Below are 26486 nucleotides of genomic sequence, written 5' to 3' on the forward strand. Positions count from 1 at the left end.
TCTAATCGACCGTTGCTTCCAAGTCCCCACAGCCCCATCCGTCTGCCCTCCGCTTCCACGCCGCTCCGGGCCGGGAGGGCTCCCCGGAGCCCCCTCCAGGTGGTGGTGGGTGTGGAGGACCGGTCTGGCCCCCGGGCCAGGCTGGGCGGGTCGCCGAGCCGGAATCCCTGGAATGCGGCTCCGACTTCCAGGGCCGGGCCCCACCTGTTCCGGTCTGCGGATTCCCTCCCCACCGCGGCCTGGGCTAAGCCCCCCGGTTGGAGAGGGGTCCCGACCCGCACCAGAGCGGGGAGGAGTCAGCTCCCGCGACAGCCCGTGCCCCGCAGAAATCGGGTCTGAAAGGAGGGCTGTTTTCAGAACTGTGCGTGGGGTGGGGGAGCGGGTATTAGGCACCAGTGGTTTACTGGGTCCTTCTCCGGAACGTCGGTGCGGCTGCCAGCGTTCCACCTGTGTGGCCCTGTCACGTCCAGCTGTCTCCGTTTGTCCAAGTTACTCAGCCGCTCCCCACCCCCTCCCTGCAGCTGTTCTGAGCGCCTACTGTGTGCCCTCGCCGTTGCCTCCAGGGAGGACTTCCAGTCTGGTCTTGCGCCTTCCCAGATGGGCTCGGAAGCTATTCTGATGTTTAGGGAGGAGGAAAATGACCTTGCCCCAGGCCACCCTGCAAGGAAATGATGGAGCTGGGGCTTGACCCTGCTCTTCTGGCCTCAGAGTCCATCCCTGCACACCCTGCACCAGACCCACCGACCGACCCACAGAGCCCTTTCCCTGGGCGACTTCTGCCTCCACAGAGTGCCCGTAATCCGGCAGCTTTCCCGCTGGGGCTCCGTCTCTGCTGACGGCTACTGCTTGTCGCCCCAACGAGCACGTTCCAGCCCGTTCCGGCAGAGAGCCCTGGCGGCATGTTTGGACTGTCTCCGGGGCTTCAGGACTGTGAATGTGGGATGAGATCCAGGGGCCCCAACTGGGTCACGAGGCGGGAGCATTGGAGTAAGGCCTTCACCTGGGCCTGGAAGCCCACAGGGTGGCCGCAGGGCCCCAGCCCCGTCTTTCTGCGTTCCCAGTCTGGCTGTGAATCCCCGAATGGAGAAGCCAGCGGCCTGAAATAGAAAAGCTGACACCGGGAAACACCGAGGGCTGTGCCCAGCTGCTCTCCCTGCCAGCTGCCGCGGGCTCCGGCCCTCCCTGGCTCCCCCAAGCCCCGGTGGTGGCCCTTCTTTCTGCTCTCCCCTTCTCTCCAGGGTCTTTAAATACCTCCCCCCCCGCCCCCCGCAAGCTAAGGGCTAAGCGTTTGCAGGGAATGAGCAGACCGGGCTTCTGCCAGGCTGGCTTCCCCCCCTCCACCACCACCCCTCCACCCCCTGAGACCTGGGCTAACGCAACTGTCTTCCTGTGGCCCGGCCTTGGGGGCCCGGAATTGAAAGCCTGGCCCCATTGTCAGCCCAGACCTCTCAGGACCCAGGCGGCTGGGGTGGGCGCTGCTCTTTGAGCTTCTGCTTGGGGAGGTAGGGCAGGCTTGACATAGGGGCTGTTTGGTTGTCTGGGCCAGAGGAGGCTGGGTGTGGATGGTTCTGGATAGTTCCAGGCCCAGACTTAGAACCCCTATCCTTCGCGGGGTCTCCTGTTAAAGCTGGCGGGGACCCACGAGGGAGGGACTACGAGGGTGGAGGAAGGCATTTAAAGAAAAGAAACAGTGGTCCCTAAAACGGAAATGAGAGAGCGACCTCAGGGCCCGCGTCCAACACAGCCCCTGCGGCCACTCGCCCAGGGGTCTTTCCCTCCCAGAGGGCCACGGGTGGGGGCTCGAGGCTGGGGAGGGTGTTCAGGCATTATTTCCTACGGATGAAGTCAGTGGAGATACCGTGAAGGTCTGTCCCCCAGGCAAGAGGCCAGTGGGCCCTGCTCCCTCTAATGCTGGAACATTCCGCAGCCATCAAACAGACAGGGTGGCTGGGAGGTCGTGCCCCGGAGGGGCGACGTGGCATTTTGAGAGCAAAGGAGCAAGTGGTGGAAGCTTCTGTGAAGCCAGCCTGCGGAGAGAGAAAGAATCTGCAGGGCCAGATTCTTTCTGGTCGCGTCAACCGTCCCAGGAAGCCCAGGGGAAGGGACGTCGGGAGGGGACTTTGGGGAGCCTCTTTCAGCTTTGCTTGTATGGCTCCGACTTCCATCCAACCCACGTCCCACTTTTGTGACCAGAGAAAAGAAGTCTGGGTCTCAGTGGGGGAAGGACGCTGGGAGAAGCTCAGCGAAGCCATGGCAAGCTCACCGCCTGGCCTCCTCTCCTGTCGGGCCCCGGCCCCGGCCCTCACTCCTCCACCAGCACCTCTGGCCGGGACCTCCGTGCCCGGGACTCCGGGGAGCTGTGGCTCTGAAGCCGGCCCCACATGGTCCGGCCCTCGGGGAACTCTGTGCCTGGGGGAGTCACTCCTAAGCGCCGCTGAGGGTCAGGAGCGTGGTGCAGGGTTCTAGAATCAGCTCCCAGCGCGGGCATGTGGGTTGATGGAAAGTCAAGGAGGTTTCCCAGACGGTGTTTGACCAGAGGCACCTGAAATGCCAGGGCTGCGCCCCCAAAGCAGGATGTGTGCATCTTGGGGGCCAACAGGCCACATAAACAAAAGCCAGTGAATGGTGTGGGGCAGCCAGGGGAGGAGGCGGGAGGAGCCGGAGGCTGGGCCTGGACTGGAGACCGGAGTGGAGCCCAACCAGCGATTCCATCCATGGGAGAATGCGACCTTCAGAGGGAGACCAGGGAGCCGGGCAGTACTCAGAGCTGCCTGCACCCTGAGGCTGGAGACGACGCAGCAGCAGGAAGCCAGGATGTGCAGAGGACGGCCTCGGAAAGCAGCCCCTGGAAGCCCTTGGCCGCTAAGCTCCTCACTGGGTAAAGGACGTCTCGGACATTTGGACACAGCAGAATCCCATGGGCCTCGGGCTGTAATTCTAACTGGCCCCCTGTAGGGCTCTGCGTCCATTCCGACGTGACTCGGACACTTGGGTAGTCCGTCCTGCTGTCCGCCCATTGGCAGAGAACTCAGCCAGGCCCGGGGTCTCCCCTGCACCCCTAGCTTCTGCTCCTTCCAATACTGGCCGGCCCGGCTCTCCCTTGCCACCCCCTCCAGCCTCCGTCTCTCCAGAGCTCCCAGATCCCCTGCCCAGTGGCAAGCCTGTGGGAGGTCCCCTTTGGTCAGCCCTCCCCACCTCTACGCCCTGGGTGGGGAGGGCCTGCGGGAGCCCAGCGGGGCTGGGGAGCGGCTGTGCCGGGCCGGCGTCCACAGGGCTCCCGCGGTCCTGGATGCACATCTTTCCTTCCTCCTGCACTTCTGGTTCGGCCCCCGGATGGTCTGTCGGGTGTCAGAGTCCACATCAGTCCCTGAGGAGGCCACAGACATCTTCTCAGTGAGTCCTGCTGCCACTTCCAGCCCCGAGCCCGAGGAGCCGCGGCATGCGCATGGTGGTTGATCCTCACGAGGCTCTGAGCCGCGCAGTGGCTAAAAGCCTGCATTCTGGAGTCAGACGCACTCAGACGCCTCCTAAGTCTCAGTTTTCTCATCTGTAAAGTGGGAATGGTCAGACCGACTTGTCCGGCATTTTAAGGATGCTTATACCAATACCGTGGGACCCTCAGTGCACGGCTTAGAACCCAGTAAACATGCAGAAGGTACAGTTGTTCACAAATCTTCCTTTTCTCTTGTTCCTTTTGAAGTAGGTCATAAAATTGAAAGGGGGATGTCTTGGGGTGCCTGGGTGGCTCAGTGCGTTAAAGTCTCTGCCTTCTGCTCAGAAGGGTCCTGGGATCGATCCCGCATCCGGCCCTCTGCTCAGCAGGGAGCCTGCTTCCCTCTCTCTGCCTGTCTCTCTGCCTGTTTGTGATCTCTGACTGTCAAATAAATAAATAAAATCTTTAAAAAAAAAAAAAAAGAAAGAAAGAAAGAAGGGGGGTGGGGTCTACACAGTTGTGAGAGTCGTGCACATGCGTAGACCGGAGTCACCAGCACCAGCTTTGGGACTGTCGACTTCCCAACCCCCTTCCGTCCCCTCCCCCAACGGGGTCCAGGTCCCTAAGAGTCGCCTTTCCCAGAATGGCCTAGAAGTGGAATTACACAGTGGGTGGCCTTTGGGTTCCCCCAGGTGGTTCTGCATCAAGTCTGTCCTGTTTCATTGCTGGGGGGTGACCCCTTGCACACACAGACCACCTTTAACCCTTTCCTTGCTCAAGAACACGTGGATCCCTTCCGTTAAGGCGATGGCAGACAGAACGGCTATCTGTATTTGTGCGGACGCTTTCGTGTGACCAGAAACTCACTCCTCTCGAGGCCATACCGAGGACAGGGGCAGCTGGATCTTTTGGCAAAACCGGCTGTAGGCTCAGGCGGATTTTCTTGCGCCCTCCACCCACCCCCCATCCCTCCTAGCAGATCTGTGGTTTCTCACGGTGGGTTTGCTGCCAACACTTTTGTATTGTGGGGAAAATACATATCACGTAAAAATTGACCATCGTGGCCATTTTTTAAGCGTATAATTTAGCACAGCGGCAAACACAGCGCATCGCACAGCCGCGAGTAGCCCTTCTCCCCGACTTTTGCAACATCTTGGACTTCACTAGCGAAACAGAAACCTCCTATCCCCGCCTCCCCAGTGCCCCAGCCCTGGTGACCTTGCTCCTGCTTTCCATCTCTACAGATTTGCTCATTCTAGGTGCTTCACAGAGATGGAATCTGTCCTTTAGTGTTGGCTTGTTGCCGTGACATCTTCAAGGTCCATCCCTGTGGAAGCAGGTGTCAGGACGTCATATGCGTTACGGCTGAGTGACATTCCGTGGTGTGTATAGACCACATTTGTGAATCCGTCTGCTGACCCACCATTGAGTCACCCCCGTCTCTGGGCTGTTGTGAAAAGCCCCGACGCGCACTTGGGTACGCATATGTCTGTGTGAGTCCCCGCTGCCTCTTCTCCTCTCTCTGTGGTTTTTCTCTGCAGCTCCCTGTGGCTAACGATGTGCTTGTCTGCGATCCCTGTATCTCCTTTGGCAAAGTGTCTGTTGAAATATTTTGTTTGTTTTTTTTATATGGGTTATTTGTTTTCTTATGGTTGACTAGTGAGCGTTATTTCTGGAGTATGGACACCACCCTTTGTAGGACGAGCACGTTACAAACGTTTCCTGTGAGTGTGTATTTTGCCTTTATTTGCTTAGCTGAGTCTTTCTTTAAAAAGAAAAGATTTTATTTATTTGACAGCGAGAAAGAGAGCGATCACAAGTAGGCAGGTGCAGGGGGAGCAGACTCCCCGCTGAGCAGGGAGCCCGATGAGGGACTCGATCCCAGGACCCTGAGACCATGACCTGAGCCGAAGGCAGAGGCTCAACCCACTGAGCCACCCAGGAGCCCCAAAGGTTTTTTGAATTCGATGAAGTCCCCTCTATGATTTTTTTCTTTTATTAATCGTGTGTTGGACACCACAGCTAACATTCTGCCTAATCTGTGGCCACAAAAGAGTCACGGTTTTCCATCATGTTCCGATCTATGATCCGGACTGAGTTAGCATTTCTATACGGGTGAAGCATGGGTTAAGGCCCAGCAATTTCCGCATTGTGTATTTTAACAGTATGTCATCAGGTGCACAGACATCTAGAATCATGACGTCTCGTGGTGACTGGACACTTGGATCCTTATGTCACGTCCTTCTTTATCCCTGATAGTTTCCCTTGCTCTGGACTCTACTATGACACTAATCCAACCCCCCGGATTCCTTGACTCGTGTCTGTCTGTCCGTTTCTACCTTTGATTCGTAACCCTCCTCTGTCATATCTGAAGCTCGTCGGAGACAGCCTGTTACCAGGTCATGCTTTTCGTCCATTTTGACAATTTATGTTTTTTCTGTGGTGTGTTCAGGCCATTTATGTTTTACTTTGTTGTGTAATGAACACTTCACATGGTATCTGCCCTCTTAAGCTTGTAAGTGTGAAGTCCGCTATGACTGACTATAGGGAAGCCGTTTACACTTGTTTTTTTTGATAGACATTACAGCATTTTGTTTTATCTTTTCAAAATTTTTAATTTAAATTCTACTCCGTTAACATATAGTGTAATATTGACTGTAGGAGTAGAATTCATTGATTCATCACAGCCCTACAACACCCAGTGGTCATCGTGCGGGCCCCCTTAGTCCCCACCACCCGTCCAGCCCCCGCCTCACCCACCGCCCTCCATCACCCTCAGCTTCTTTTCTGTAGTGAATAGTCTCTGATTGTTAGTTTCTCTCTCTTTTCCCCCTTTCCATATATTCACCCGTTTTGTTTCCTAAATTCTCTACGCGAGTGAAACGATAGGGTACTGGTCCTCCCCTGACTGACTTATTTCACTTGGCATAAAACACGCTAGCTCCATCCAGGTCATTGCAAATGACAAGATTTCACTACTTTTGATGGCTGAGTAGTATTCCTATGTGTGTGTGTAAGTACACCCCACACCTTCTTTATCCATTTATCGGTCCATGGAGACTTGGGCTCTCTCCATAGTTTGCCTCTTGTTGATAATGTTGCTATGAACATTGGGGTGCGTGCATGGACTCCTCTGAATCTGTAATTTTTGTATCCTTTGCTTAAATATTTAGCGGTGTAGTTGCTGGATCATAGGGTAGTACTACTTCTAACTTTGTGAGGAGCCACCATCCTGTTTTCCAGAGTGGCTGTGCCAGTTTGCATTCCCGCCAACAGTAAGAGGGCTCCCCTTTCTCTGCATCCTCGCCGACTCCTGTTGTTTCTCGTGTGTTGGCCATTTGGACAGGTGTGAGGTGGTATCACATCATGGATTGCTTTCGTAGTTCCCTGACGATGAGTGAGGTTGAGCATCTTTTTGTGAGTCTGTCATCCGTATGTCTTCTCTGGAAAAATGCCTGTTCGTGTCTCCTGCCCATTTCTTGACTGGATTGTCTTTTGGGTGTTGAGTAAAACTATGGAACATTTCATGAGTTTGCATGCCCTCCTGAGCAGGGGCCATGCTAATCTCCATTCTCCATCTCATCCCCATTTTAGTACACGTGCTGCTGAAACGAGCACTGCACTTAATGTAATTATTAGCACGTCTGGATCCTGGTCTACCATTGCATTATTATTTTTCTATTTGCCTTTTTTGACCTACGTGTGTCTTTTCCTGCCCTTAAGAAATTATCTGAAAATTTCTCAGTGTTCTGCTGTAACTTATCAATTGGGTTTTTTGACTATGTGTTTTGTGTGTGCACTTTTTTAGTGGATATTGTAGGGGCTAACAAGTATATCTCTACGTTTACTTCACAGTCTACATCACGTCAATATTTTACCACTTCGAATAGATCGTAGATCCTCACCAGCATGTCCCTCCCTTGCCCCATTGCCTTTATGTTATGGTTGTCACATGTATCAGACCCAAATGCACTGAAAATCTCACTAGACAATGAAATGTTTTTTTTTCCTTTCAACTATCATGCATATTAAATTAAACTAAATATTAAATTAAAAGGAAAATAATGGTCTGTTTGCCTAGATATTTACAATTTGTGTTGCTCTTCCATCATTCCCAACATTTCCAAACTCCCCCCTTGCTTCGTGTCCCTCTTGCCGAAGAACTTCTCTTAAGCAGTTCTGCTTGTCACAAATTCTTTCTTTTTCTTCACCTGAGAAAAGTCTTTCTCCTTCTTGAAGGATATTTTTGCAGAATTGACAGCTTTTTCTCTCAATGCATTAAAAATGTTGTTCCACTCCCTTGCGGCCTCCATAGTTTCCAATGAGAAGTCTGCTATCATTCTTCTTTTCCCGTACGTATTTTTTGATAAGGGATGTTTATTTCTCCCGGTTCTCAAGAATGCTCTCTTCATGTTTACTGGTTGGCACTTGCTGCATCTTGTGTGGGTTTCTTCAAGTTTAAGCTGTTTGAGGTTCACTCAGCTTCTGGAATCCATAGCCGGGTTTGTGTCTTTGCCAGATTTGGCAAAAGGCCATCAGGAGGCCAGTACACAGTCTAGGCAAGACACCACAACACCCGTGATGGCCGTAGTACAAACAGCCATCACTGAGTTTTCCTATTTTGCCAAGTAAACATTTCTGCCACATGATCTCATTCGATCCACAGACGAGATACGTCCCTTCGAGAGAGGAGGGACACATGGGCAGAGAGACATGGTACTAAGCTGAGATTCAGGCCCATAGACCCCGGTTCATGGACCCAAGGTGCCCCCGTGGTTCTCTCCCACCCAGTTGTCCAGTTGGGAGAAGGAATCCCAATGACAAGGAGCTGACTAAGCCAGAGCATCCTGCTGATAATCAGAGGTTTTCCTGCTCCAGGGAATGTTGGCTGAGCGCGTTTCAGAATCTTCTCCCCTGAGACGGAAACCCAGGCTATGCTGTGTTTGTGTATTCAACGAATATCAATTGAGAGCTCGCTTTACGCTGAGCTCTGTGCCAGGGGCTGAGGGTATACCGTAAGCAACAGGACAAATGTGATCTTTATCCCAGGGATTTCAGAGGGTCTGAAATCACACTCCCCCACCCTAAGGCCCCCTGTTGTAAGCAGAAGGGGCAGAACCACTCTCTGGTGCCCTGCCCTACACTCAGCCTTTCAGTCCTGAAGATTCTATGAATAGCGACAAATGCCACTGGGGAGCATCTAGACCACGGGAGGGGGACCAAGCTGGAGGAAATGACCCCAGGGTTTGAGGGATGCTCGGCTCTGGCTGTAGCTTAGGGTCAGAAGAGGGAAGCCCACACCCCCAGCTCAGCACATCCAGTCTGTGCATTTGTGAGCTAGGCTCTTGGCATCTGTAGAAACTCAGCGGCCAACCAAGCCAGGCAGCTGTGTCTCCTGGGGGTCCTGAGGCCTGCCTGCAGCCCTCCTCTGACTCAGTTTCCCCAACCATTAATAAATAAGTGCATACGTTCCTCCTTTTTCTCTCTTTCCCCCATTCTCCTCAGTTCGGTGAAAATGGGAAGCATCCCTCCCTCTAATGGCAGAGGCTCTGGAATCTTCATTTCATCTCCAGGGAAGGAGCATCTTATCCTGTGCTAATCCTGGATTCACCATGTGTGTGGACATCTGGGTGCCAGGGCCAGCTTCCCGCAGCAACGTACATCACCAGGCTGCCTTATATGTGGCACTGCTAGCCAGCCCTGGGTCCCCATTCTGGTGCCGGAGACTGGAGTGGGTCCACCAAGTGCCGCCGGGATATGAGGCTGGTTTCTATGGTGATGCTGTTCCACCAGCACTGCGATCCCGCACGGGGTCCCTCGGACGGACCTGTATGCAAGTCCTCTCCGCTGTCCTAGAACCCCCCACCCTACCCTCTACAGCATAGGGAAGGGTTCTGGAAAGGATCTCTGCACACTGTCACATGCCATGTGGCCACCAAGAGGACTGTGATGGTGGTTTGCTCCAAAAAGCCACTGTAGAGCCAGATCACTGTCTCCATCCACAGAGAGCGGCTCCAAACTTCCCCAACTTCCTTCTGCACAGACCCCATCAGCGTTCTAACTACATAGGTGCTGCTGTGATTATGGTTCTGGGTCTCTTTGCTCCTCCTGAAGGAATGTTCTGTAAGGGCAGGACCCTCCTCCCACCACATTCTCCAGAATCCCCCCAGCTGGGTACGAGCCTGGAGACAGAGCAGTGGCTTGGCCAACCGCTCTTTGCTGAACCGAAGGATGAACACATATTTTATGAACACTGCCTTTATTCCTGGTGCCATGACACAGTGGGTATGCGGGAGGTGCTTAATAATGACTCACCAAGAGACCAAGTTATTAGCTGGAGAGTTGGGGTGACAGCTTTCACGCATGCTGTTTTGCCAGAAAGTAAGGAAGTTGTTCGAAAAGCAAAAGGGTGGGTTGTGTCACGTGAGAATACATGGGAGGGGACAGAAAGCCGTTCCTCATGGGGGCCCTGCTCCCAGCGCAGCCAATGCCTCTGTGTCCCCCACGTGGTGTGCGCTGGGACTGCCTGGGAGACACATGGACACCTCGAGGACAACAGGGGCCCTGGGGAGGGGGTGGGGCGGGGTGAAAAGGGCTCTTCATCTCTGGAGCCTTCTTTCCAAAAGCCATAACCCCAGACTCACCGCGAGAAAACACTGGGCAATGCCAGACTGCAGAACGTTCTGGAAGCTACCTCGCCAGTGCTTCTCCAGCTGTCCTGGCTCCTGAGGAACAGGAACAGGTGGACACACTGTCACGGATGGGAGGAGACAACCACAGAACACACATGGACTCCGGGTCCGATCCTCAGAGAAACCCACATACAGCCTGTGCCAAGGGCAACTTCTAGTTGTCCACGCACCTTGGCGTTATGAGGCCTTGGGAGAAGCATCGATGGGGCAACTCCTTGTTATCTGCAGCTTTTCTGGGAATCTAAAACCAATGCAAAATAGAGTCTATTTAGAAAAGAATGGGACATGACCCTCATGGCGCCCAGAGAGAGCGTGGGGGGCCAGGACTCGGGCTCCCCAGGTGAAGCAGCACTCCACATCAGAGGCAGGTCTCCCTCCTTCTTTGAGTCCAATCTTCGAATCTTCGTTTGCTGCAGGTGGCACTGTGCCCCTGGATGGCCCTGGGCAGGGCCCAAAGAAGCCAGGCCCCTGGGTGACTGGCAGGGCTACAGCTCCCTCTGCAGTGTTGTCCCAGCCCTGCAAACTCTGGGCGGGGGTGGGAGGGTGGAGGGGTGGGGGTGGCGCGGAAACCCACTCCCTGCTGCACTTACTGACCCGTATCTTGACCAGGGTCCCCGCACCCCCCGCTTCTGTGGACCCCCAGCTGTTGTGTGCAGAACTTTGGGAGCATCGAGACGAGTCAGGGGAGCCTCGTGGTTCAGCCCATGGGTGTCGGCTGATCCTGGCTCCGACACTCCTGACATACACTTCCCATTTGCCTGCGTTTACTCGTCTGTGTGTGAGGTGGGTCAGTAACACGCTCCGGGTGGGGGTGGGCGGTGGGGGGGTCGGATGCGGCCGGGGGGGTCCGGGCCAGCGCAGGGCTGTGGAAAGCCATCTGGGTGGGATGCTGTGCTCCTGCGTGTAGGGGATTCAGAGAGGGCAGCCAGGTGACAACAGGGACAGAGGGCCTGGAGGGAGAGGCAGGTGTGCTGGCGCGCAGGCCTCCCCACACCCCCTCCCACACCACCTTCGCCAAACCCCCAAACTGACTCTCTGCTTCATCCTACGGCTTCTCCAGAGCATGTCACAGCGTCTTCTCCTCCGTATTTTCAAGAAGGTTCGGCTTCGCGTCACAGCCCCCTCCTGGAGAACACAGAGGCACAGCGGGCAGGTGGAGATGGACTTCTTTTCCTACGTAAGGAAAGGGATGAACTATTGTTGATTCAAAGAGCTCCACAAATCTTCCTAAAACAAGCAACTGTACGGGCTCCTGCTGACTCAGTCAGTGGGGTTGTGAGTTCGAGCCCCACCCTGGGGGTAGAGATGACTTAAAAAATCAAAAAAAAAAAAAAAAATATATATATATATATATATAAAATAAGCAGCTCTCATGACGAAAGCAGCCACACATCGAGGGCCACCACAGTGACTTCCTCCGCTCCCGGTGTCTCCTCTTCACCCCTTGACAAGGGCCCTGCGCAGAGCCCCACCTGGCATCACAGCCCATGGTCCGGAGCCGTACCCGACAGATCAGTCCAAACGTTGTTATGGAGCTCATTTCTTTTTTAAAGATTTTATTTATTCATTTGACAGAGATCACAAGTAGGCAGAGAGGCAGGCAGAGAGAGAGGAGGAAGCAGGCTCCCCGCTGAGCAGAGAGCCCGATGCGGGACTCGATTCCAGGACCCTGAGATCATGACCTGAGCCGAAGGCAGTGGCTTAACCCACTGAGTCACCCAGGCGCCCCATGTTATGGAGCTCATTAAGCACCGGGTGTGGACAGGAAGACTAATACGGCCACAGACCCACAGCCCTTGAGAGGGACACAGAGCCAAAGAGCTGTGCACCACAGAGGCGGTGAGTCCTGTGATGCGTGTGAGGGATAAAAAGAGGGGGTGTGGTCAGGCAGGCTCCCCGAGGAGGAGACCCCTGAGAGCCTGAGGGGACACAGGCAAGGTGAGCAGCAGGAGCCAGGGAAAACCAGGCAGAAGAGAGGCGTGTTCCAAGCAGGAAGAGCCAACAGCTCGTGCAAAGGTCCTGAAGCAGGAAGGAGTTCGGTGAACCTGAGGGCCGGCGTGTGATCGGCTGGAGCGTGTGGGAGGTGCGGGCCGGCCTGGAGCCCGCCCAGCCTCCCCGGGCCTGACCCCTCCCTCTGCTCTGCCGAAGCCGGAGGTCGTTGTCTTACAGGGAAAGGGAGGGAGTGGTCATACTGGAGTGATACTTAGGAAGCAGAACCCAAAGGAGGTGGCAGCCAACTGGATGTGGGGAGTGAGGTGGTGGGAGCCGAGGGTATGACACCAGTTCCTAATCGGGGCACTGGGGAGACGGGGTGCCTGTGCCCAGAGTGGGGAGCCCCATGGGTCTGCCCTTCATCTGCCGCTTCTCAGGACTCCCTCCCTCCCTGTCAGGCCCAGGTCATCATCCCACGCCCCCGGGCTGTGGCCCGAGCCCTTCTGCTTCATCTGGCTGTGCGAGCACCATCTCGATCGTCCCCCAGAACCCTGACAGGTAAGTTCCCTGTCATTTCGCCTTTACAGTAGCAGAAACCAAAGCTCAGAGGGGTTTAGCAATGAGCTGGAGGCCACACAACAAGGGGAACCGTTGGGTGCGACACAGAAATGCAAACCCTCTCTGATCATTGGTGCTGCCTCTCAACGGCCCATGTCCTCGGGTCACTGTCCCGAACCCTCCCTGGCCTCATCCCCAAGCAGCGTGGCGTGTGCACGTGCATGTGACAGAGAATAACTCACTTTTTTGGTGTCCTGTTAATGGCTTGTAAGTTAGCTAAGCGGCTGTTCTCTCTGTGGGCGCCTTTCCAGTTCTCCGTCCCGCTGAGTGCAGGGAGGCCTCAGTCCCCCCCCCTCCCCTCCCCTCTCTCCTGTTAGGTCAGTCCGGGTTAATACCAGCTTTGAGAGGCAGAAGCCCAACGTCACACACCGTGAACAGTCTGAGGGAGGGGCCGGGGCTGGGTGCGTGGGGGCCCCTTCTCTCCTGCAGACACAGAGCAAAGGTCACCCAGGTCCAACGTGACGCATCAGCCCCCAAAGAAACCCCACACCTATGAAGCAGTCACTCCCGCGCTCCCTTCTCCCGCAGCCCCGGCAACCACTCATCTCTGTGGACTCGCCACCTCTGTGGACTCGCCACCTGTGGGCATTTCTTATCGACGGAACCGTACAACATCGGATCTTCTGTCTGGTCTCTTGGACTCACACAGCATCATCTAAATCTGCTCCTGTTGTAACAGGTGTCGGTCCTTCCTTTTCGTGGCCAAATCATATCCCACATGTGGACACACCACCTTTTACGGATCATGAATTGCTTGATGGACACTGGGGTTGGGGCCACATTTTGGCTGATCTCTAAGCATTTGTGTACAATTCTTTGAACATCTGTTTTCCGTTCTCTTGGGTGCATAACAGAGCAGAACTGCTGGGTCATGGGGTAATGCTATGTTTTTGGGGAACCACCAAACTGTTTTCCAAAGGGGCTGCTCCATTTCACATCCTCGCTAGCAATGTACAAGGGGCTCCAATTTCTCCACATCCTTTCCAACAATGCTAGCTTCCCCCTCTCTTTTTTCTAAACCCCCCTGGGTATGAAGTGACACTCTCACTGCAGCTTTGACCTTTATACTCTTGATGGCTAGTGGTGTTCAAGCCTCTTTTTGTGTGCTTCTTGGCCGTCTCTAGACAGTGTTTGGAGATACAAACCTTATCAAGGTCTCAAGCATGAAGGTCTCTTCAGGCCTTTCTCCTGTTTTTAATTTGGGTTGCTGGTCTTTGGGCTGCTAACTTATAAGAGTTATTTGTACATTTTGGATACAGGACTCTTACCAAATAGATAATTTGCAAATGTTTTCCCCCATTCTTTTGGGTTGTCTTGTCACTTTCTTGATGGTGTCCTTTGAGGCACCAAAGTTTTAAATTTTGATGAAGTCCAATTGACCTATTTTTTTCTTTTGTTGCTTGTGCTTTGCCTTAATATCTAAGAATTCATGGCCAAATCCAAGGTTGTGCAGATTTATTCCCATGTTTTCTTCTAAGAGTTTTATAGTTTCACTGTTTACTTTTAGGTCTTTGATCAGCTTGGAGTTCATGTTTGTGTATGGTGTGAGGAAGGGATCCCATTGCATTCTTTTGTTCATGACTGTCCTGTTATCCCCCAGCGCCATTGCTGAAAAGACTGTCCTTTCTGTCTACGTCGGTGTCCACGTTTTTTCTTTTTACAAGGGCATCTGTCGCCTTTGATTAGGGCCCACCCCGAAGACCTCATTTTAACTTAATCACCTTTTTAAAGACCCAATCTTCAAATACAGTCACATTCTGAGGTTAAGGAGGGTTACGACTTATGACCGTATGAGTTGGGAGGGGGACAGGATTCATACCATAACACGATCTTCCTTTTTTCCCCTAGTCCTTTTACTATGGTGGTATGACATTCACGGATCTTCCTATGTTGAACTCATCTTTCATTCCTGGAATAAATCCTGTTCCTTGTGTAATCCTTTACATCTGCTGTTTGCTGGTCTCTGGGGGAGGATCTGTGCCTGCATCCACAAGGGGTGTTGGTCTGGCTGAGGGTCATGACGGTCTCATATGTGCCAGGAAGTGTTCCCCCTTCTCCATGTTTGGAAGGGGCGGAGAAGCTTTGGTGTCCCATCTTCCTTAAAACATTTGATAGAACCCGCCAATGAGGCCATTTGGTCCTGGGTTTCCTCTGTTGGAAGTTGAACACTTGTTCCGTCTGTTTACCTATTTTAGGTTTATTCAGGTTTTGTGTTTCTTCTCTGTTTTGGCAGCATGTGAATTCCTAAGGGTCCATCCGCTTCTCCATTGTTGAGTTGTTGGCCTGCCATTGCTCCAAGGGCTCTCCTAGGGCCCCGTTTACTTCTGTAAAGGAAGCAAGAACCTGGTAGTCTGAGCGCCTCTCTTGTTTTCTGGGCCAATTTACCTAAAAGCTGGTCGGTTTTGTGGACTTTTTTTTTTTTTAAAGATTTTATTTATTTATTTGACACAGACACACAGAGAAAGACAGAGAGACGGGGAGAGAGGGAGCATGGCAGGGAGAGGGAGAGGGAGAGGGAGAGGCAGATTCCCCACCAAGCAGGGAGCCTAACAGATGTGGGACCCTGAGATCACGATCTGAGCTGAAGGCAGACACTCAACTGACTGAGCCACCCAGGTGTCCCTGAGTCGTTGTTGTTGTTTTTAAACACCTTTCCGTTTAACTGGTCCTCTCTGTTGCTTTTCTGTTCTTTATTTCGCTCATCTCCCCTCTGGTCTATATCGTTTCCTTCCTTCTGCTTGCTTTGAATTTGGTTTATTCCTTTTCTAGTTCTTTTAAGTGGGAGTTCAGGTGATTGACCTGAGATGGTTCCTCTTTTATTTTATTTTTTTTAAGACTTTATTTATTGATTTGCAAGAGAAAGTGAGAGGGAGAACATGAGATGGGGGGTTGGCGGTGAGAAGCAGATCCCTTGACAAGCAGGGAGCCCGAGCCGGGCTTCATCCCGGGACCCCGGGATCATGACCTGAGCTGAAGGCAGACGCTTCACCGACTGAGCTACCCGGGTGCCCCATCTTTTACTGTTTTAAAAAATGGATTTTATTTATTTATTTATTTATGGGCAGGGGAAGGTCAGAGGTAGGGAAAATCCTAAGCAGATTCTGTGCTGAGCCGGACGCATTGCTCCATCTCAGGACCCTGAGATCACGACCTGAGCCGAAACCAAGAATTGGATGCTCAATCCATTGTGCTACCCGGGCACCCCGTTTGCAGTTAATATAATCACCTACACAGAAGCATTTCTGCTGTTTTGCCGTGGGTTTTCTATATGTCTTATGCCTTTCCCATGCCGGTTCTGCCACCACTGTCTTCTTTCGTGTTAGGTGTTTGCTACCGTACCATTTTCCTCTCTAAATTAAATGTTTTTTAGTTATTTTCTTATTGGTTGCCGTGGAGATTACAATCGACATTAACTGGTAATAAAGGTACTTTGGATTGCTTTCAATAGCATACAGAAAGGTGGTTTCTATAGACCTCCCTCATGTTGTTACTGTTACAAATCGCACCTTTATACACTGTTTGGCCAGGGACGTAATTACAGTTTTATGCAGGTGTCTTTTAAGTCACGTAGGTGGAAGGGCACCTGGGGCTCAGTGGGTTAAGCCTCTGCCTTTGGCTCAGGTCATGATCTCAGGGTCCTGGGATGAGTCCCGCGTGGGGCTCTCTGCTCCACGGGGAGCCGGCTTCTCTCTCTCCTCACTCATGAGTGTTCTCTCTCTCTCTCTCTCAGATAAATAAATAAAATATTTAAAAATAAATAAGTAAATCACATAGGAGGAGAAAGAGGTGTTAGTAGCCAAACTATATTACTGCTGACTTTTCTTTCTCCTGAAGCCGCTCCCTTTCCTGTCCTGCCCTGTCTTTGTGTGGATTCAGGTTACTCTCTGATGTCCACTCACTCCTCAAAGGACAGATTTGCTAGCCCCAAACCCTTTCAGTTTTTGTTTATCTCAGAATATCTTGATTTCTCAGGTTTTTTGTTTTTGTTTTTGTTTTTTGCAAGGCAGTTTTGCTGGATACGGAATTCCCGGTTGACGGGATTTTTGGCTCAGTGCTTGGCATATGTCATCGTGCTGCTTCCTGGCCGGTGTGGTTTCCGACGGCAGGTGAGCTCTTGATCTTACTGGGGACCCCCAGACACGAGGACTCCCTTCTCTGTTGCTGCTTCCAAGATTCTCTCTCTGTCTTTGCCTTTCAACATTTTGGTTACAGCATTCAGATTTCTTTGAGTTTACCCCACCTTGGATACACTTTTCGTGCTTCTTGGCCATGCAAACTGTTATGGTTGATCACATCTGGGAAGTTTTTGGCTAGTATTTCTTACTTTTTTTTTTAAGATTTTATTTATTTATTTATTTGATTTTTTTTTTTTTAAGTTTATTTGAAAGATATAGAAAGCACACAAGCAGGAGGAGTGGCAGGCAGAGAGAGAGAAGGAGAAGCATACTTCCCGGTGAGTAGGGAGTCTGATGTGGGGCTCGATCCCAGGACCCTGGGATTGTGACCTGAGCTGAGGGCGACACTCAACGACTGAGCCACCCAGGCGCCCCAAGATTTTATTTATTTATTTGACAGAGACCACAAGTAGGCAGAGGCAGGCAGAGAGAGAGGAGGAAGCAGGCTCCCCGCTGAGCAGAGAGCCTGATGTGGGGCTCGATCCCAGGACCCTGAGATCATGACCTGAGCTGAAGGCAGAGGCTTTAACCCACTGAGCCAGCCAGGTGCCCCTTGGCTAGTATTTCTTAAAAAAGCCATTCTTCCCCATGCTCTGGAACTCCCATGGTGCATATATCAACACGCTGACCAGTATTCTGCAGCCTCTTAGGTTCTCTTCATTTTTCTTTCTTCTCCTCGGTTTGGATCACCTCAACAGGCTTATCTCAAGCTCTTGGATCGCTCCTTCTTCTTGAGTTTGCGGCAGGGCACCCGGTCTTGACTGTGTTTTTTTTCAGCTACTGGTCTTCTCGACTCTAGAATTTCTGTTTGGTTCCTTTCCATAATTTCTATCTATTTGTGTTGTCTATTTGGTGAAATGTCGTGCTTGTGGTTCCCTTGTCCTTTGGCTTGGTTTCCCATAGCGGTCGATCATATTAACAGGGCTGATTTAAGGTCTCCATCCAACAAGTCCAACATTTGGCTTGCTTCCTGCGAACGGTTTCTTTTCACCCCCCCCCCCATACACACACCGTGTGCAGGCCATACTTTCTAGTTTCTTTGCCTCATGACTTTTTGTTGTTGTTGTTGAAAACTGGACATTTTGAATATTATAATGTGGTGGCTCCGGAGAGCAGATTCTACCCCCCTCCCCGAGGTTTGCTGATGCTGGTGCTGCTGTCGCTCCATGTTCCTGAGCTTATTTTGTAAATCCAGTGTTCTGTGCTGTGTGTGGCCGGTAAAGTATCGTTTGATTGGCTCAATGGTCCGCTAGTTATTCAACAGGAATTTCCTTAAATGCTCAGATCAAGCTGCCTTCTTCTTGATTGTTTTCCCAGTTAATATAAACCTTCAGCTCGTTTCCAGAGCTCAGATAAAGTTTATTCTGACATCTTTTGCCAGTCGTGTTTGATGTTTCTGTGGAGTTACGGGCTGTTCCGTGCTCTGCCATCTTGCGGGCTTCATCTCGGCCCCTTGCTGGTCAGATGTCTTTGTCTTTGATGTGTTTTGTTCCTCTTTGATACGTTTAGGGGTGCATGCACTCTTGTTTATTCTACTTGTGCCTTGTGTTTGAATCCAAGGATTCATTTCTCCCATCTATTTTGTTGAAGTTTCATCTTTTATCTGTACAAAGATTTCTTCTCTCCCTTAATTCCTAATTTGGTCTGTCTGGAGTTCCTATTAGAAAGATGACAGAATGGGGCACCTGGGTGACTCAGTCATTAAGCGTCTAACTCCGGCTCGGGTCGTGATCCCGGGGTCCTGGGATAGAGCCCCGCATCGGGCTCCCTGTTCAGCGGGGAGCCTGCTTCTCCCTCTCCCACTCCCCCTGCTTGTGTTCCCTCTTGCTGTGTGTCTCTCTGTCAAATAAATAAATAAATCTTGAAAGAGAGAAAGAAAGATGACATAACACTATTTTCCTGTTTCTTCACCGAAATTTCCAGTTTTTAAGTTTTCCGTATCTTTGCTCCTCTGAACTCCATTCTGGTTGATTTTCTCAGATGTATCTTTTAGGAACTAATTTTCTCTTGGACATTGTCTAAGTCATCAAGTATCCCTTCCTCTGAGTTTCAAATTCCCCTGTAGTCTCTATTTCTGATTTCTAGAACTGCTAAGGTTTTTCCTCAAAATTTCAAATTTTTATGCCTTTTTTTTTTCAAGATTTTATATATTCATTTGAGAGAGGGAGAGAGCACAAGGGGGTGGCCAGAGGGAGAAGCAGACGGGTTGAGCCGGAAGCCCCATGTGGGACTCCATCCCGGGGCTCTGGGATCACAACCTGAGCCAAAGGCAGATCACCCAGACGCCCACTGTTAATCTTTAAAAAAAAATTACTTATTGTAGATCTTCAATCATTCTGAACACACCTGTCCTGTAATCTTGGGATTCCTTCCCAGAGACCGGGCATATGAGGAGGGAATACGAAGAGGCCATGATGTCCCAGGATATCAGTGCAGAGAACCTTCCCATGTGTCACGAGACCAAGAGGTTGGCACATCACTTTCTGACACCAGGAGCACCTCAACTTTGAGCAAGGATTCCAGGGGCTCAGAGACTGGAGCACGTCCCAGGCCCGTCCCCCTCTCCCATTACATCACAACGGTTGTTTCTTCAAACAAAACTCAAGCTTTGGTACGTAGTAAACCTGTTTGCCGTGGAAGAAAGAAATGGTCATTGAGAAAAATAAAGTGAAATCATTCACGGTCCTCGTCCCCACAGGTAGCTGCCACGACTGTACTAGTCGGCTCCCAGCTCCTTTCCCGGCTTGAATTTTCTGCCCAGCTCTGAGCACTGGGAGGCACACGGCATCTTGTGCTTATTTATGCCTTTCTGTGCGTCCCAGGACCGTGTCAACTCCACTGGCTGTCTTCTTCCGTGTTGGATCCGCCCTACCTGGAAGTGGGACACAGGGCGCTATGCCCTCCCCCAGTTCCAATGCAGTGGATGAATGAACGGATGGGGACACTGTCTCATGAGTGTGTCCTTCTACCACAGGTGTCCTCACAGCAAGCCTATATGGCAGGCATATACTATGCCCATTTTACAGACGAGCAGACTGAGGCTCTGGGGGCCTCCCCGTCTCCCTGCGCTGCCTGCTGCTGGCCGCGCATCTGTGACGGCACTTCTTCTTCTTCTTTTTTTTTTTTTTAAGATTTTATTTATTTATTTGACAGAGAGAAATCACAAGTAGTCGGAGAGGCAGGCAGAGAGAGAGAGAGGGAAGCAGGCTCCCTGCCAAGCAGAGATCCCGATGCGGGGACTCAATGCCAGGACCCTGAGATCATGACCTGAGCAGAAGGCAGCGGCCCAACCCACTGAGCCACCCAGGCGCCCTGTGACGGCACTTCTGTGGCTGCAGCCCACTCCCTCTGTTCCCCTAAGCTCCCAGATCACACCTAAGACCTCTGCCCTGGGTGCTTTTAAGGACATTACTATTGCTTTTATGCAAATGATCTTCCACTTGGGGCCAGGGAAAACGGGGAAGTGAGAAAGCTCACCTCCAAGCTCCATCCCCCGACAGGGGCTCCCCACACTTCTGTAAGAGAACCCTCAGTTAGTGACCATGGGCGTCTGTGTCCTCAAACACACACCTCATCTCTCCTACGAAAACACAGGCTCCCGGAAGACACCTTGCGGGTGAAGTGCGAACCCTCACCTGGGTTCAGACTAGGCTCAGGCTAGGGATGGGCCTCACTCTGCCACCATTTCCATCTGTAACATGGGGTGTTTGGAGTGTTTGGGGATTCAGTGGAATTGTGCATGTAAGGTCACGACGCCGTGTCTGGCACACAGTAAGCGGTCACGAAAAGACCGTGTCATTAGAAACCTCTGCTTCTCACCACCCGAGCTCTCTGCAACCCACCTTTGTTCGCAGGGACAGAAACTCTTTTTTTTTTTTTTTAAAGATTTTATTTATTTATTTGACAGAGAGAAATCACAAGTAGATGGAGAGGCAGACAGAGAGAGAGAGAGAGGGAAGCAGGCTCCCTGCTGAGCAGAGAGCCCGATGTAGGGCTCGATCCCAGGACCCCGAGATCATGACCCGAGCCGAAGGCAGCGGCTTAACCCACTGAGCCACCCAGGCGTCCCGAAACTCCTCTTTTTTTAAAAAAATTTTTTTAAGTTATTCTGAGGGCTGATCAGTCTCCTGGGAAGGACTCGCAATAACAGAACCTCCAAGAGACTTGTGTACGAACTGTGAATGCAGTAATACAGATGGCTTGGTGGCTCCAGGGCCATGCTGGGTAAAGACTGTGCCAGGGCTGGAGGCCTTTGAGCCCCCGGCCCTGTTCTGGTCCAAACACGGGTTTAAGGCCAAGGGCAAGCTTTAAGGCCTCCTGCTGGGCATCTGCCTTAGCCACAGAAATTTGCAGACGGAGGCTGGAGGACAGGACAGGGGTGCAGAAGAGGAAATTCATCCACTCACGCTAGAGCCCACGTAGGCCCTGAGCATGGAGACCTGCCCTCACGGGGCTGCCACCGTGGAGTAGGGTCAGCCAATCAACAGACCCTGTAAGGAAGAGATGGAGGTGCAGAGGGGAACCCTGATCGAGGAAGGGGCCATAGGCCAGGCCTCTGGCACGCACCTTTTTGCCTCCCACAGAGGGAGACTTAGGTCCTATTTTTGTACTCCTCTGACAGATGAGGAAACCAGCCTTGCGGAGATTAAGGGACTCTATTCTGGGCCCTCAGCAGTCCCCAAGGCCCAACCTCGGTGGTGATGAAACTCCAGGAGCCTGGGCTGGTGGGGGGATGGCATCGGGGTCACCCTGAGTTTCTTCCCGAGGCAGCCCTGCCTCTCAGGAGTCCCCAGGGAGGAGCCCCTGCACTAGGCGGACAGGTGGTTAGCTGGCGCCTGCAATGCCCAAAGACAGTCTGTCCCATTCCTTTTACAGGGTCTGCTTCCTAGAGACTTCCGGCCTCACAGAAGGCCACCCCACCCGGTCACCTGGACAACGCAAGCAGCAAGCACGACCAGTGGGCACGAGGAAGGGAAAGGTGGGGACCTAGGTCCTTCCATCCAAGCCAAGGTCCCCAGGAGGGGCCCGGGTTCCTCTGTATTCCTCATGGGGACACTCCTGGGCCCGCAGAAGGCCCACAAAGGTTCATCAGGGCCCCGGGCATTCCATCAGCGGCCTTGACAGCAAGGCTGGTCAGGGGCACCCTCTGTGGACCCCAGCCAGACCCTGGAAGGCCAGAACCAGATAGAAAGGCTCTTTGCTTTGGCCTGAGGAGTGAAGTGAGGTCACCCTGATGGCGAGTGCCTAGGATGTCCTACAGGATGAGACCCAGATGGCAGGAAAGGAACATAGCCTTGGGGGTGACTAGCACAGCAGTCTGTAAACCTGGGGTACTAAATCAGGGCACCTGGAGCAGTGAGGCCAGGACCCCGGATCTGACGCCCTGGGCTGTCACAGCTGGATCAGAGGTGTTGGCCTGCAGATTTTCACCATCCACTCGTCCACCTTCTCCCATTTGGTAAACTAGAAAGGGAGGGTCCTGCCCTCGCCAGCACCTTGCTCCGGAATATCTCCTGGGGTGTGTAAGGGTCCCGGGCTCCCAGCAAAGGGGCAGTCTGGAGGGCCAGGGAACGTTTCAGCCTCTCCTGCAAACTGTTTCCCAGGCCTGGGGGCTGTGGCGTCTCAGCTCTCTCCCACTCACTGACTCTGTGACCCTGGGCAGGTCGCTGCTCCTCCTCCCAGGGGCTCAGTTCCCTCCCCTGTGAGCCTGGGACCACAGAGTGGCTCAGTGGGCCCCATGGAGTCCGCACTCACTGCAGAATTATTAAGATGTGTGCATTTCCGGCGGCAGAACTCCTGCTCACCCTGAGAGTAAACCCAGTGACCCGAGCGGCTTGGGATGGGTCCAGACCACATAAGGAAACTCGACCTTCCAGTTGGCAGGTTCAGCCAGCACAGGGGAAGACTGCTTTTGTTTGAGACGTTTTTATAGGGGTCTAACCTACACAACAGGCTTCCACCTTACATTACCCAAAACAAGATCCGAAACGTGCCCGCGAGCTGAGCCTTTCAAAATACAGAAGGGCCAAGGCGCCTCGTTTTTACCTTTGTGGCTCACTCCTGCAATGTCAGGATGGGGGACCTTCATCTCATTCCAGCCTCTCACTGGGCGGACGGGGAAACTGAGGCTGGCGGGCGCGGTCTTCGGGCAGGGCTGGGCCCACCCCCGGCTCCTCGCCAGCTCCCGCGGCTGGGCGCCCTTCGCGCCACCTCGGAACTGGGCGCTCTCCCCGCGCGCAGGGGGGACGCGAGGCGGGCGGCGGGCGCGGGCGGGGGTGGGGAGACCAGGGGGGCGCGGCCGAGCGCGGCTCCTCCCCGGGCGGGGCCGCCCCTGCGCGCGCGCCGACGCCCCGCCCCCGCCCTCCGCGCGCGCCCCCGCGGGGCTAATTAGGCGCGCGGTTTGTTTACAAACACGGGGCTCCGCAGGTGCGCGCCGCCCCAACGGTGCGCGGCCGGGACTCGAGGGCGCCCCGACCCCCAGCCCCGGGCTCCGGGGTCCGCGGGCCGGAGTGGCGGCGGGCGGGCCGGCGCGGGCCGCGCTCCTGCCTTTTCCACGCCCCCGCGGGCCCAGGAAATTCGCCCGTAGGCGCCAACCCCTCGCGCGGGAGGGCGGGCGGCGGGGACGAGGACGGGCCGCGCGGGCCCGGGCTGGGGGCGGCCGCCGGGGGTCCCCGCCCCGCCCCGCCCCGCCCCGCGCGCCCCCCGGGCCGGGCCCGCTCGCGGCCGGGTCGGCGGGGCGGGCAGCGGGCGGGGGCGCGCGGGGCGGGGCGCGGCGCCGGCGGGGCCGGGACATGTAGTCCGCGCGCCGCGGCCTCCCCTGGGCGGCCCCGGCGCGGGCCCGGCCGCGGACTACGACTCCCGCCAGGCGCCGCGGCGCAGCGCGTGAGCCCCGCTCGGCTCCGGCGCGTCTATTATGCTGCCGGGGCCGGCGAGCCGGAGAGGAGCCGGCCGCGCGGGCCGGGAGGGACGGCCGCCGGAGCCGCGGAGGCCAAGTACGCGTTTCTCTTGCTTCCTTGCGCGCGCGGGGCGGCGGGCGGCGCGGGCGGCGAAGGGCCGGGCGGGCCGGGGAGCGCGGCCCCGTGCGCCCCGCGCGGGCCGCCGGCGCGTCCCGGGAGCCGGGCGCCCGGGCCGCCGCCGCCTTTGTGCGCGGCCACGATGCAACAAAGCGCGGCGGCCGCCCGGGGTCGCGGCGGCGCGGGCTCCCTCCCCTTCGCCCTCGCCCGCGCCCTCCCGGCCTCCCGCGCCCGGGGCTGGGGGCGTCGCCGCTGCTGGGGCGCACAGCCCGGAGTTGGCACGGCCCGCGCGCCCCGCGCCAACCCGGCCTCCCGCGCCCTCCCTCGCGCTCCCTCGCGGAAGGGATCTTTCTCCCCCTTTTCCTCTGCCCGCCATCTTTCGGAGGGGACGAGGGAGGACGCGGACGGGAAGGTGCGCGGCGGCGTCCCGGGCCCGCCGTGCGCCCCGGCGCCACTTTCCCGGAGCCCGCCCGCCCTGGCCGCCGGCCTCTCGGGGCTCGCGCTGGGGGCCCGGCGCCGCCGCCGGGGCGGGGGGCGAGACCAGGCCTGGGCCAACTCGGAGTGGCGCGGGGGCGGCCTCCTTCCAGAGTGAGGGCCCCGGCGCTGACTTGGAGCCCCTTCGAGTTGCTGGGTCGTTGCAGCCGGGCCAGGAGGAGACCCAGTTCCCGTTTTCAAGTCAGCCCGAAAAGCGCTTAATCCAGGCGAGGGTGACTTGGAGCGGGAGGAGCGCGGTGCTTCCTCTCCTTTCCCCTCGGGTGGGCACCGGGGGGACCATGGCCCAAGCCCGTCGGGGCGGAATGCCCGCCAGGCAAACCTCCAACGTCTCCATGGCCCTGCTGGGTTCCCGGGTGAATAAACCTGGGGGCCTTGGCAGGGGGCAGTTATCTCTCCACCGGCTGCTCCTTTGAGGGCAGGGCTGGCGTGGAGGCCTTGGGCGGCCTCCTTTCTCTCGGGGCCCAGGGACAGTTTTGGAAAGATGGAAGCTGGGACACACAATGGGGTTGGGACAGGCTCCTCCTGGGAGTTCCCTCTGTTGGGCCCATTCCCTGAGTGTCTCTACACCCTTCATTTTGGCTGAAAGCTTTCCGCCCAGAGGTGGGGAACTGGTGCCCCTCCCTTGTTGGTAAACTTGGTTATGGGCCGCAAACTTAGGAGGGTGGGTATTGTGTGTCTGTCTGTAGGCGGACTAACGGGCTGGAGGAGCAGAAGGAATCGCCCTGGCTGGTCTTCATGCTCCCCAACCCCGCAGAGGACGCGGAAGGGAGTTTGGTCGGTTGTCTCCCTTACTCCTTCTTTTAAGTTAGGGGCTCTTTTCCTGGGGCCGTGGAGTGGCTCGAGGAGGTCCTCAAGGCTACAGAAAGCGGCCTGGCCTGGCGTTTCTTGGGGGGAGTCGTTTTCTTTTAAAGTAGTCAAAAAAAGTCTGAATCTGTGAAAAGGTGGGGGGGTCAGTCCTGGGGAGTTAGGGACCTCTTTCTCTGCTTTCAGGGGCCCTTCCCAGCAGCCCTGAGTGTGGCCTCTCATTTGCAAATAAAGCTCTGTGTTTGCCCTTTTCTGTCTTGAGGCCTTGATGTGTGCTGGTGGTTACAGATCAGGAAAGATAGGGCACACGCTGTCCTGTCGTGGGGCGGGAGGGACAGGAGGTGACGCCTGGAGGCGAGGGGCCTGTCTCTGGCCTTTCTGGAGACCTGGTGGGAGGGGGCATGCCTCCGCCCCTGGGCATTTGGAAGCTGGCCTCCCAGCAGCTCCTCCGAGGCCTCCATCCAGCCCCAGCCCTGCCATGGGACGTACGGGGAGGAGGGATTTATGATGCTTTCTCCGGGTGGACATTCGGCACCGTTTTGATTTTTTGTTTTGTTTTTAGGAAGTAGAGTAATTGATTTCCTTCAGCAGCAGCTCACTCGTGCTTTGGAAGTGAGCTCGGCATAAAGGATGGAATCGTAAACACTCTGCTCCCGCCTTTGACTCACGGGCAGTCCTGGGCAGAAAGTGAAAGTGGAGGGGGGGTGTGTGCGCCGCCCAGCCCGGCGCACTGCTGCAGCCAGCGGCTCCTTCCTGTGCCCTCTTCCTGCAGGCTGGCGAGTTGCCAGGCGCTAGAGCCCTGTGCCCAGCAAGTGGTGAGGTGCACGGCCACTTCCTGGTTCTGGGTGGCGGGAGCTTTCTTTGGGGCGCACGGGGCCCCGGAGTGGAGTGGTTGGCACAGGACTAACAGGACCCTGCCTCTGTGCTCGGCCACGGTGTCTCTTTGGCTTTCTGTCCACCCCTGGTGGCCCTCTTCTTGGGAGAGCCGTATTCCTTCTGTGGATCCGTAGGAAGCTCGGAGTGGCGTGGGGGCAGGCTCCTTCCAGAGTGAGGGCCCCGGCGCTGACTTGGAGCCCCTTCGAGTTGCTGGGTCGTTGCAGCCGGGCCAGGAGGAGACGGGGTCAGGCCAGGGGTGGGGGCCCACCGGGCGACTGCTGCTGCTGGGAACATGCTGGAAGCCGCTCTGCAGCTCGTCGATTTGGGGGGCGGTTCAGGCAGCCGGCTCAGCGGTGTGGCTGGGCGGGTAGCCCGGGCCTCCTTTTTCCCCTCCCCAGCTGACCTTTGAACTAGACCCAGTGGGACCCCAAAGGCCCCTTGCATCAGC

General features: G+C 54.9%; 2 protein-coding genes and 1 long non-coding RNA gene across 4 annotated transcripts in view; 2 read left to right on the plus strand and 1 right to left on the minus strand.

Moving 5' to 3' along the window:
• Positions 1 to 22162, plus strand: part of LOC309846771 (uncharacterized protein) — a 399750-nt gene extending 377588 nt beyond the window's left edge. Inside the window, exons 2-8 of the mRNA XM_082696268.1 lie at positions 3117 to 3655; positions 10735 to 10908; positions 11186 to 11302; positions 12516 to 12615; positions 16683 to 16781; positions 19227 to 19461; positions 21726 to 22162. Of these exons, the coding sequence (XP_082552394.1) occupies positions 3647 to 3655; positions 10735 to 10908; positions 11186 to 11302; positions 12516 to 12615; positions 16683 to 16781; positions 19227 to 19360 (633 nt within the window). The 5' untranslated portion in view covers positions 3117 to 3646 and the 3' untranslated portion in view covers positions 19361 to 19461; positions 21726 to 22162. The remainder of the gene's footprint in view (positions 1 to 3116; positions 3656 to 10734; positions 10909 to 11185; positions 11303 to 12515; positions 12616 to 16682; positions 16782 to 19226; positions 19462 to 21725) is intronic.
• Positions 9676 to 23482, minus strand: LOC309846773. The gene is made up of 4 exons (XR_014302131.1): positions 22896 to 23482; positions 11158 to 11298; positions 10296 to 10366; positions 9676 to 10184 (listed from the first exon to the last, which is right to left on the minus strand). It is a non-coding gene; the product is annotated as an uncharacterized lncRNA (long non-coding RNA).
• Positions 23483 to 23651: 169 nt separating this feature from the next.
• Positions 23652 to 26486, plus strand: part of BRD3 (bromodomain containing 3) — a 30572-nt gene continuing 27737 nt past the window's right edge. The window contains exon 1 of one of the 2 annotated variants that reach the window (XM_082696242.1): positions 23652 to 23842. The gene's annotated coding sequence lies outside the window, so the exon portion shown is untranslated. The remainder of the gene's footprint in view (positions 23843 to 26486) is intronic. The other variant, XM_082696243.1, reaches the window with a different exon arrangement.

Source organism: Mustela nivalis (genome assembly GCF_964662115.1).
Source record: "Mustela nivalis genome assembly, chromosome: 13".
Classification (NCBI taxonomy): Eukaryota; Metazoa; Chordata; class Mammalia; order Carnivora; family Mustelidae; genus Mustela; species Mustela nivalis.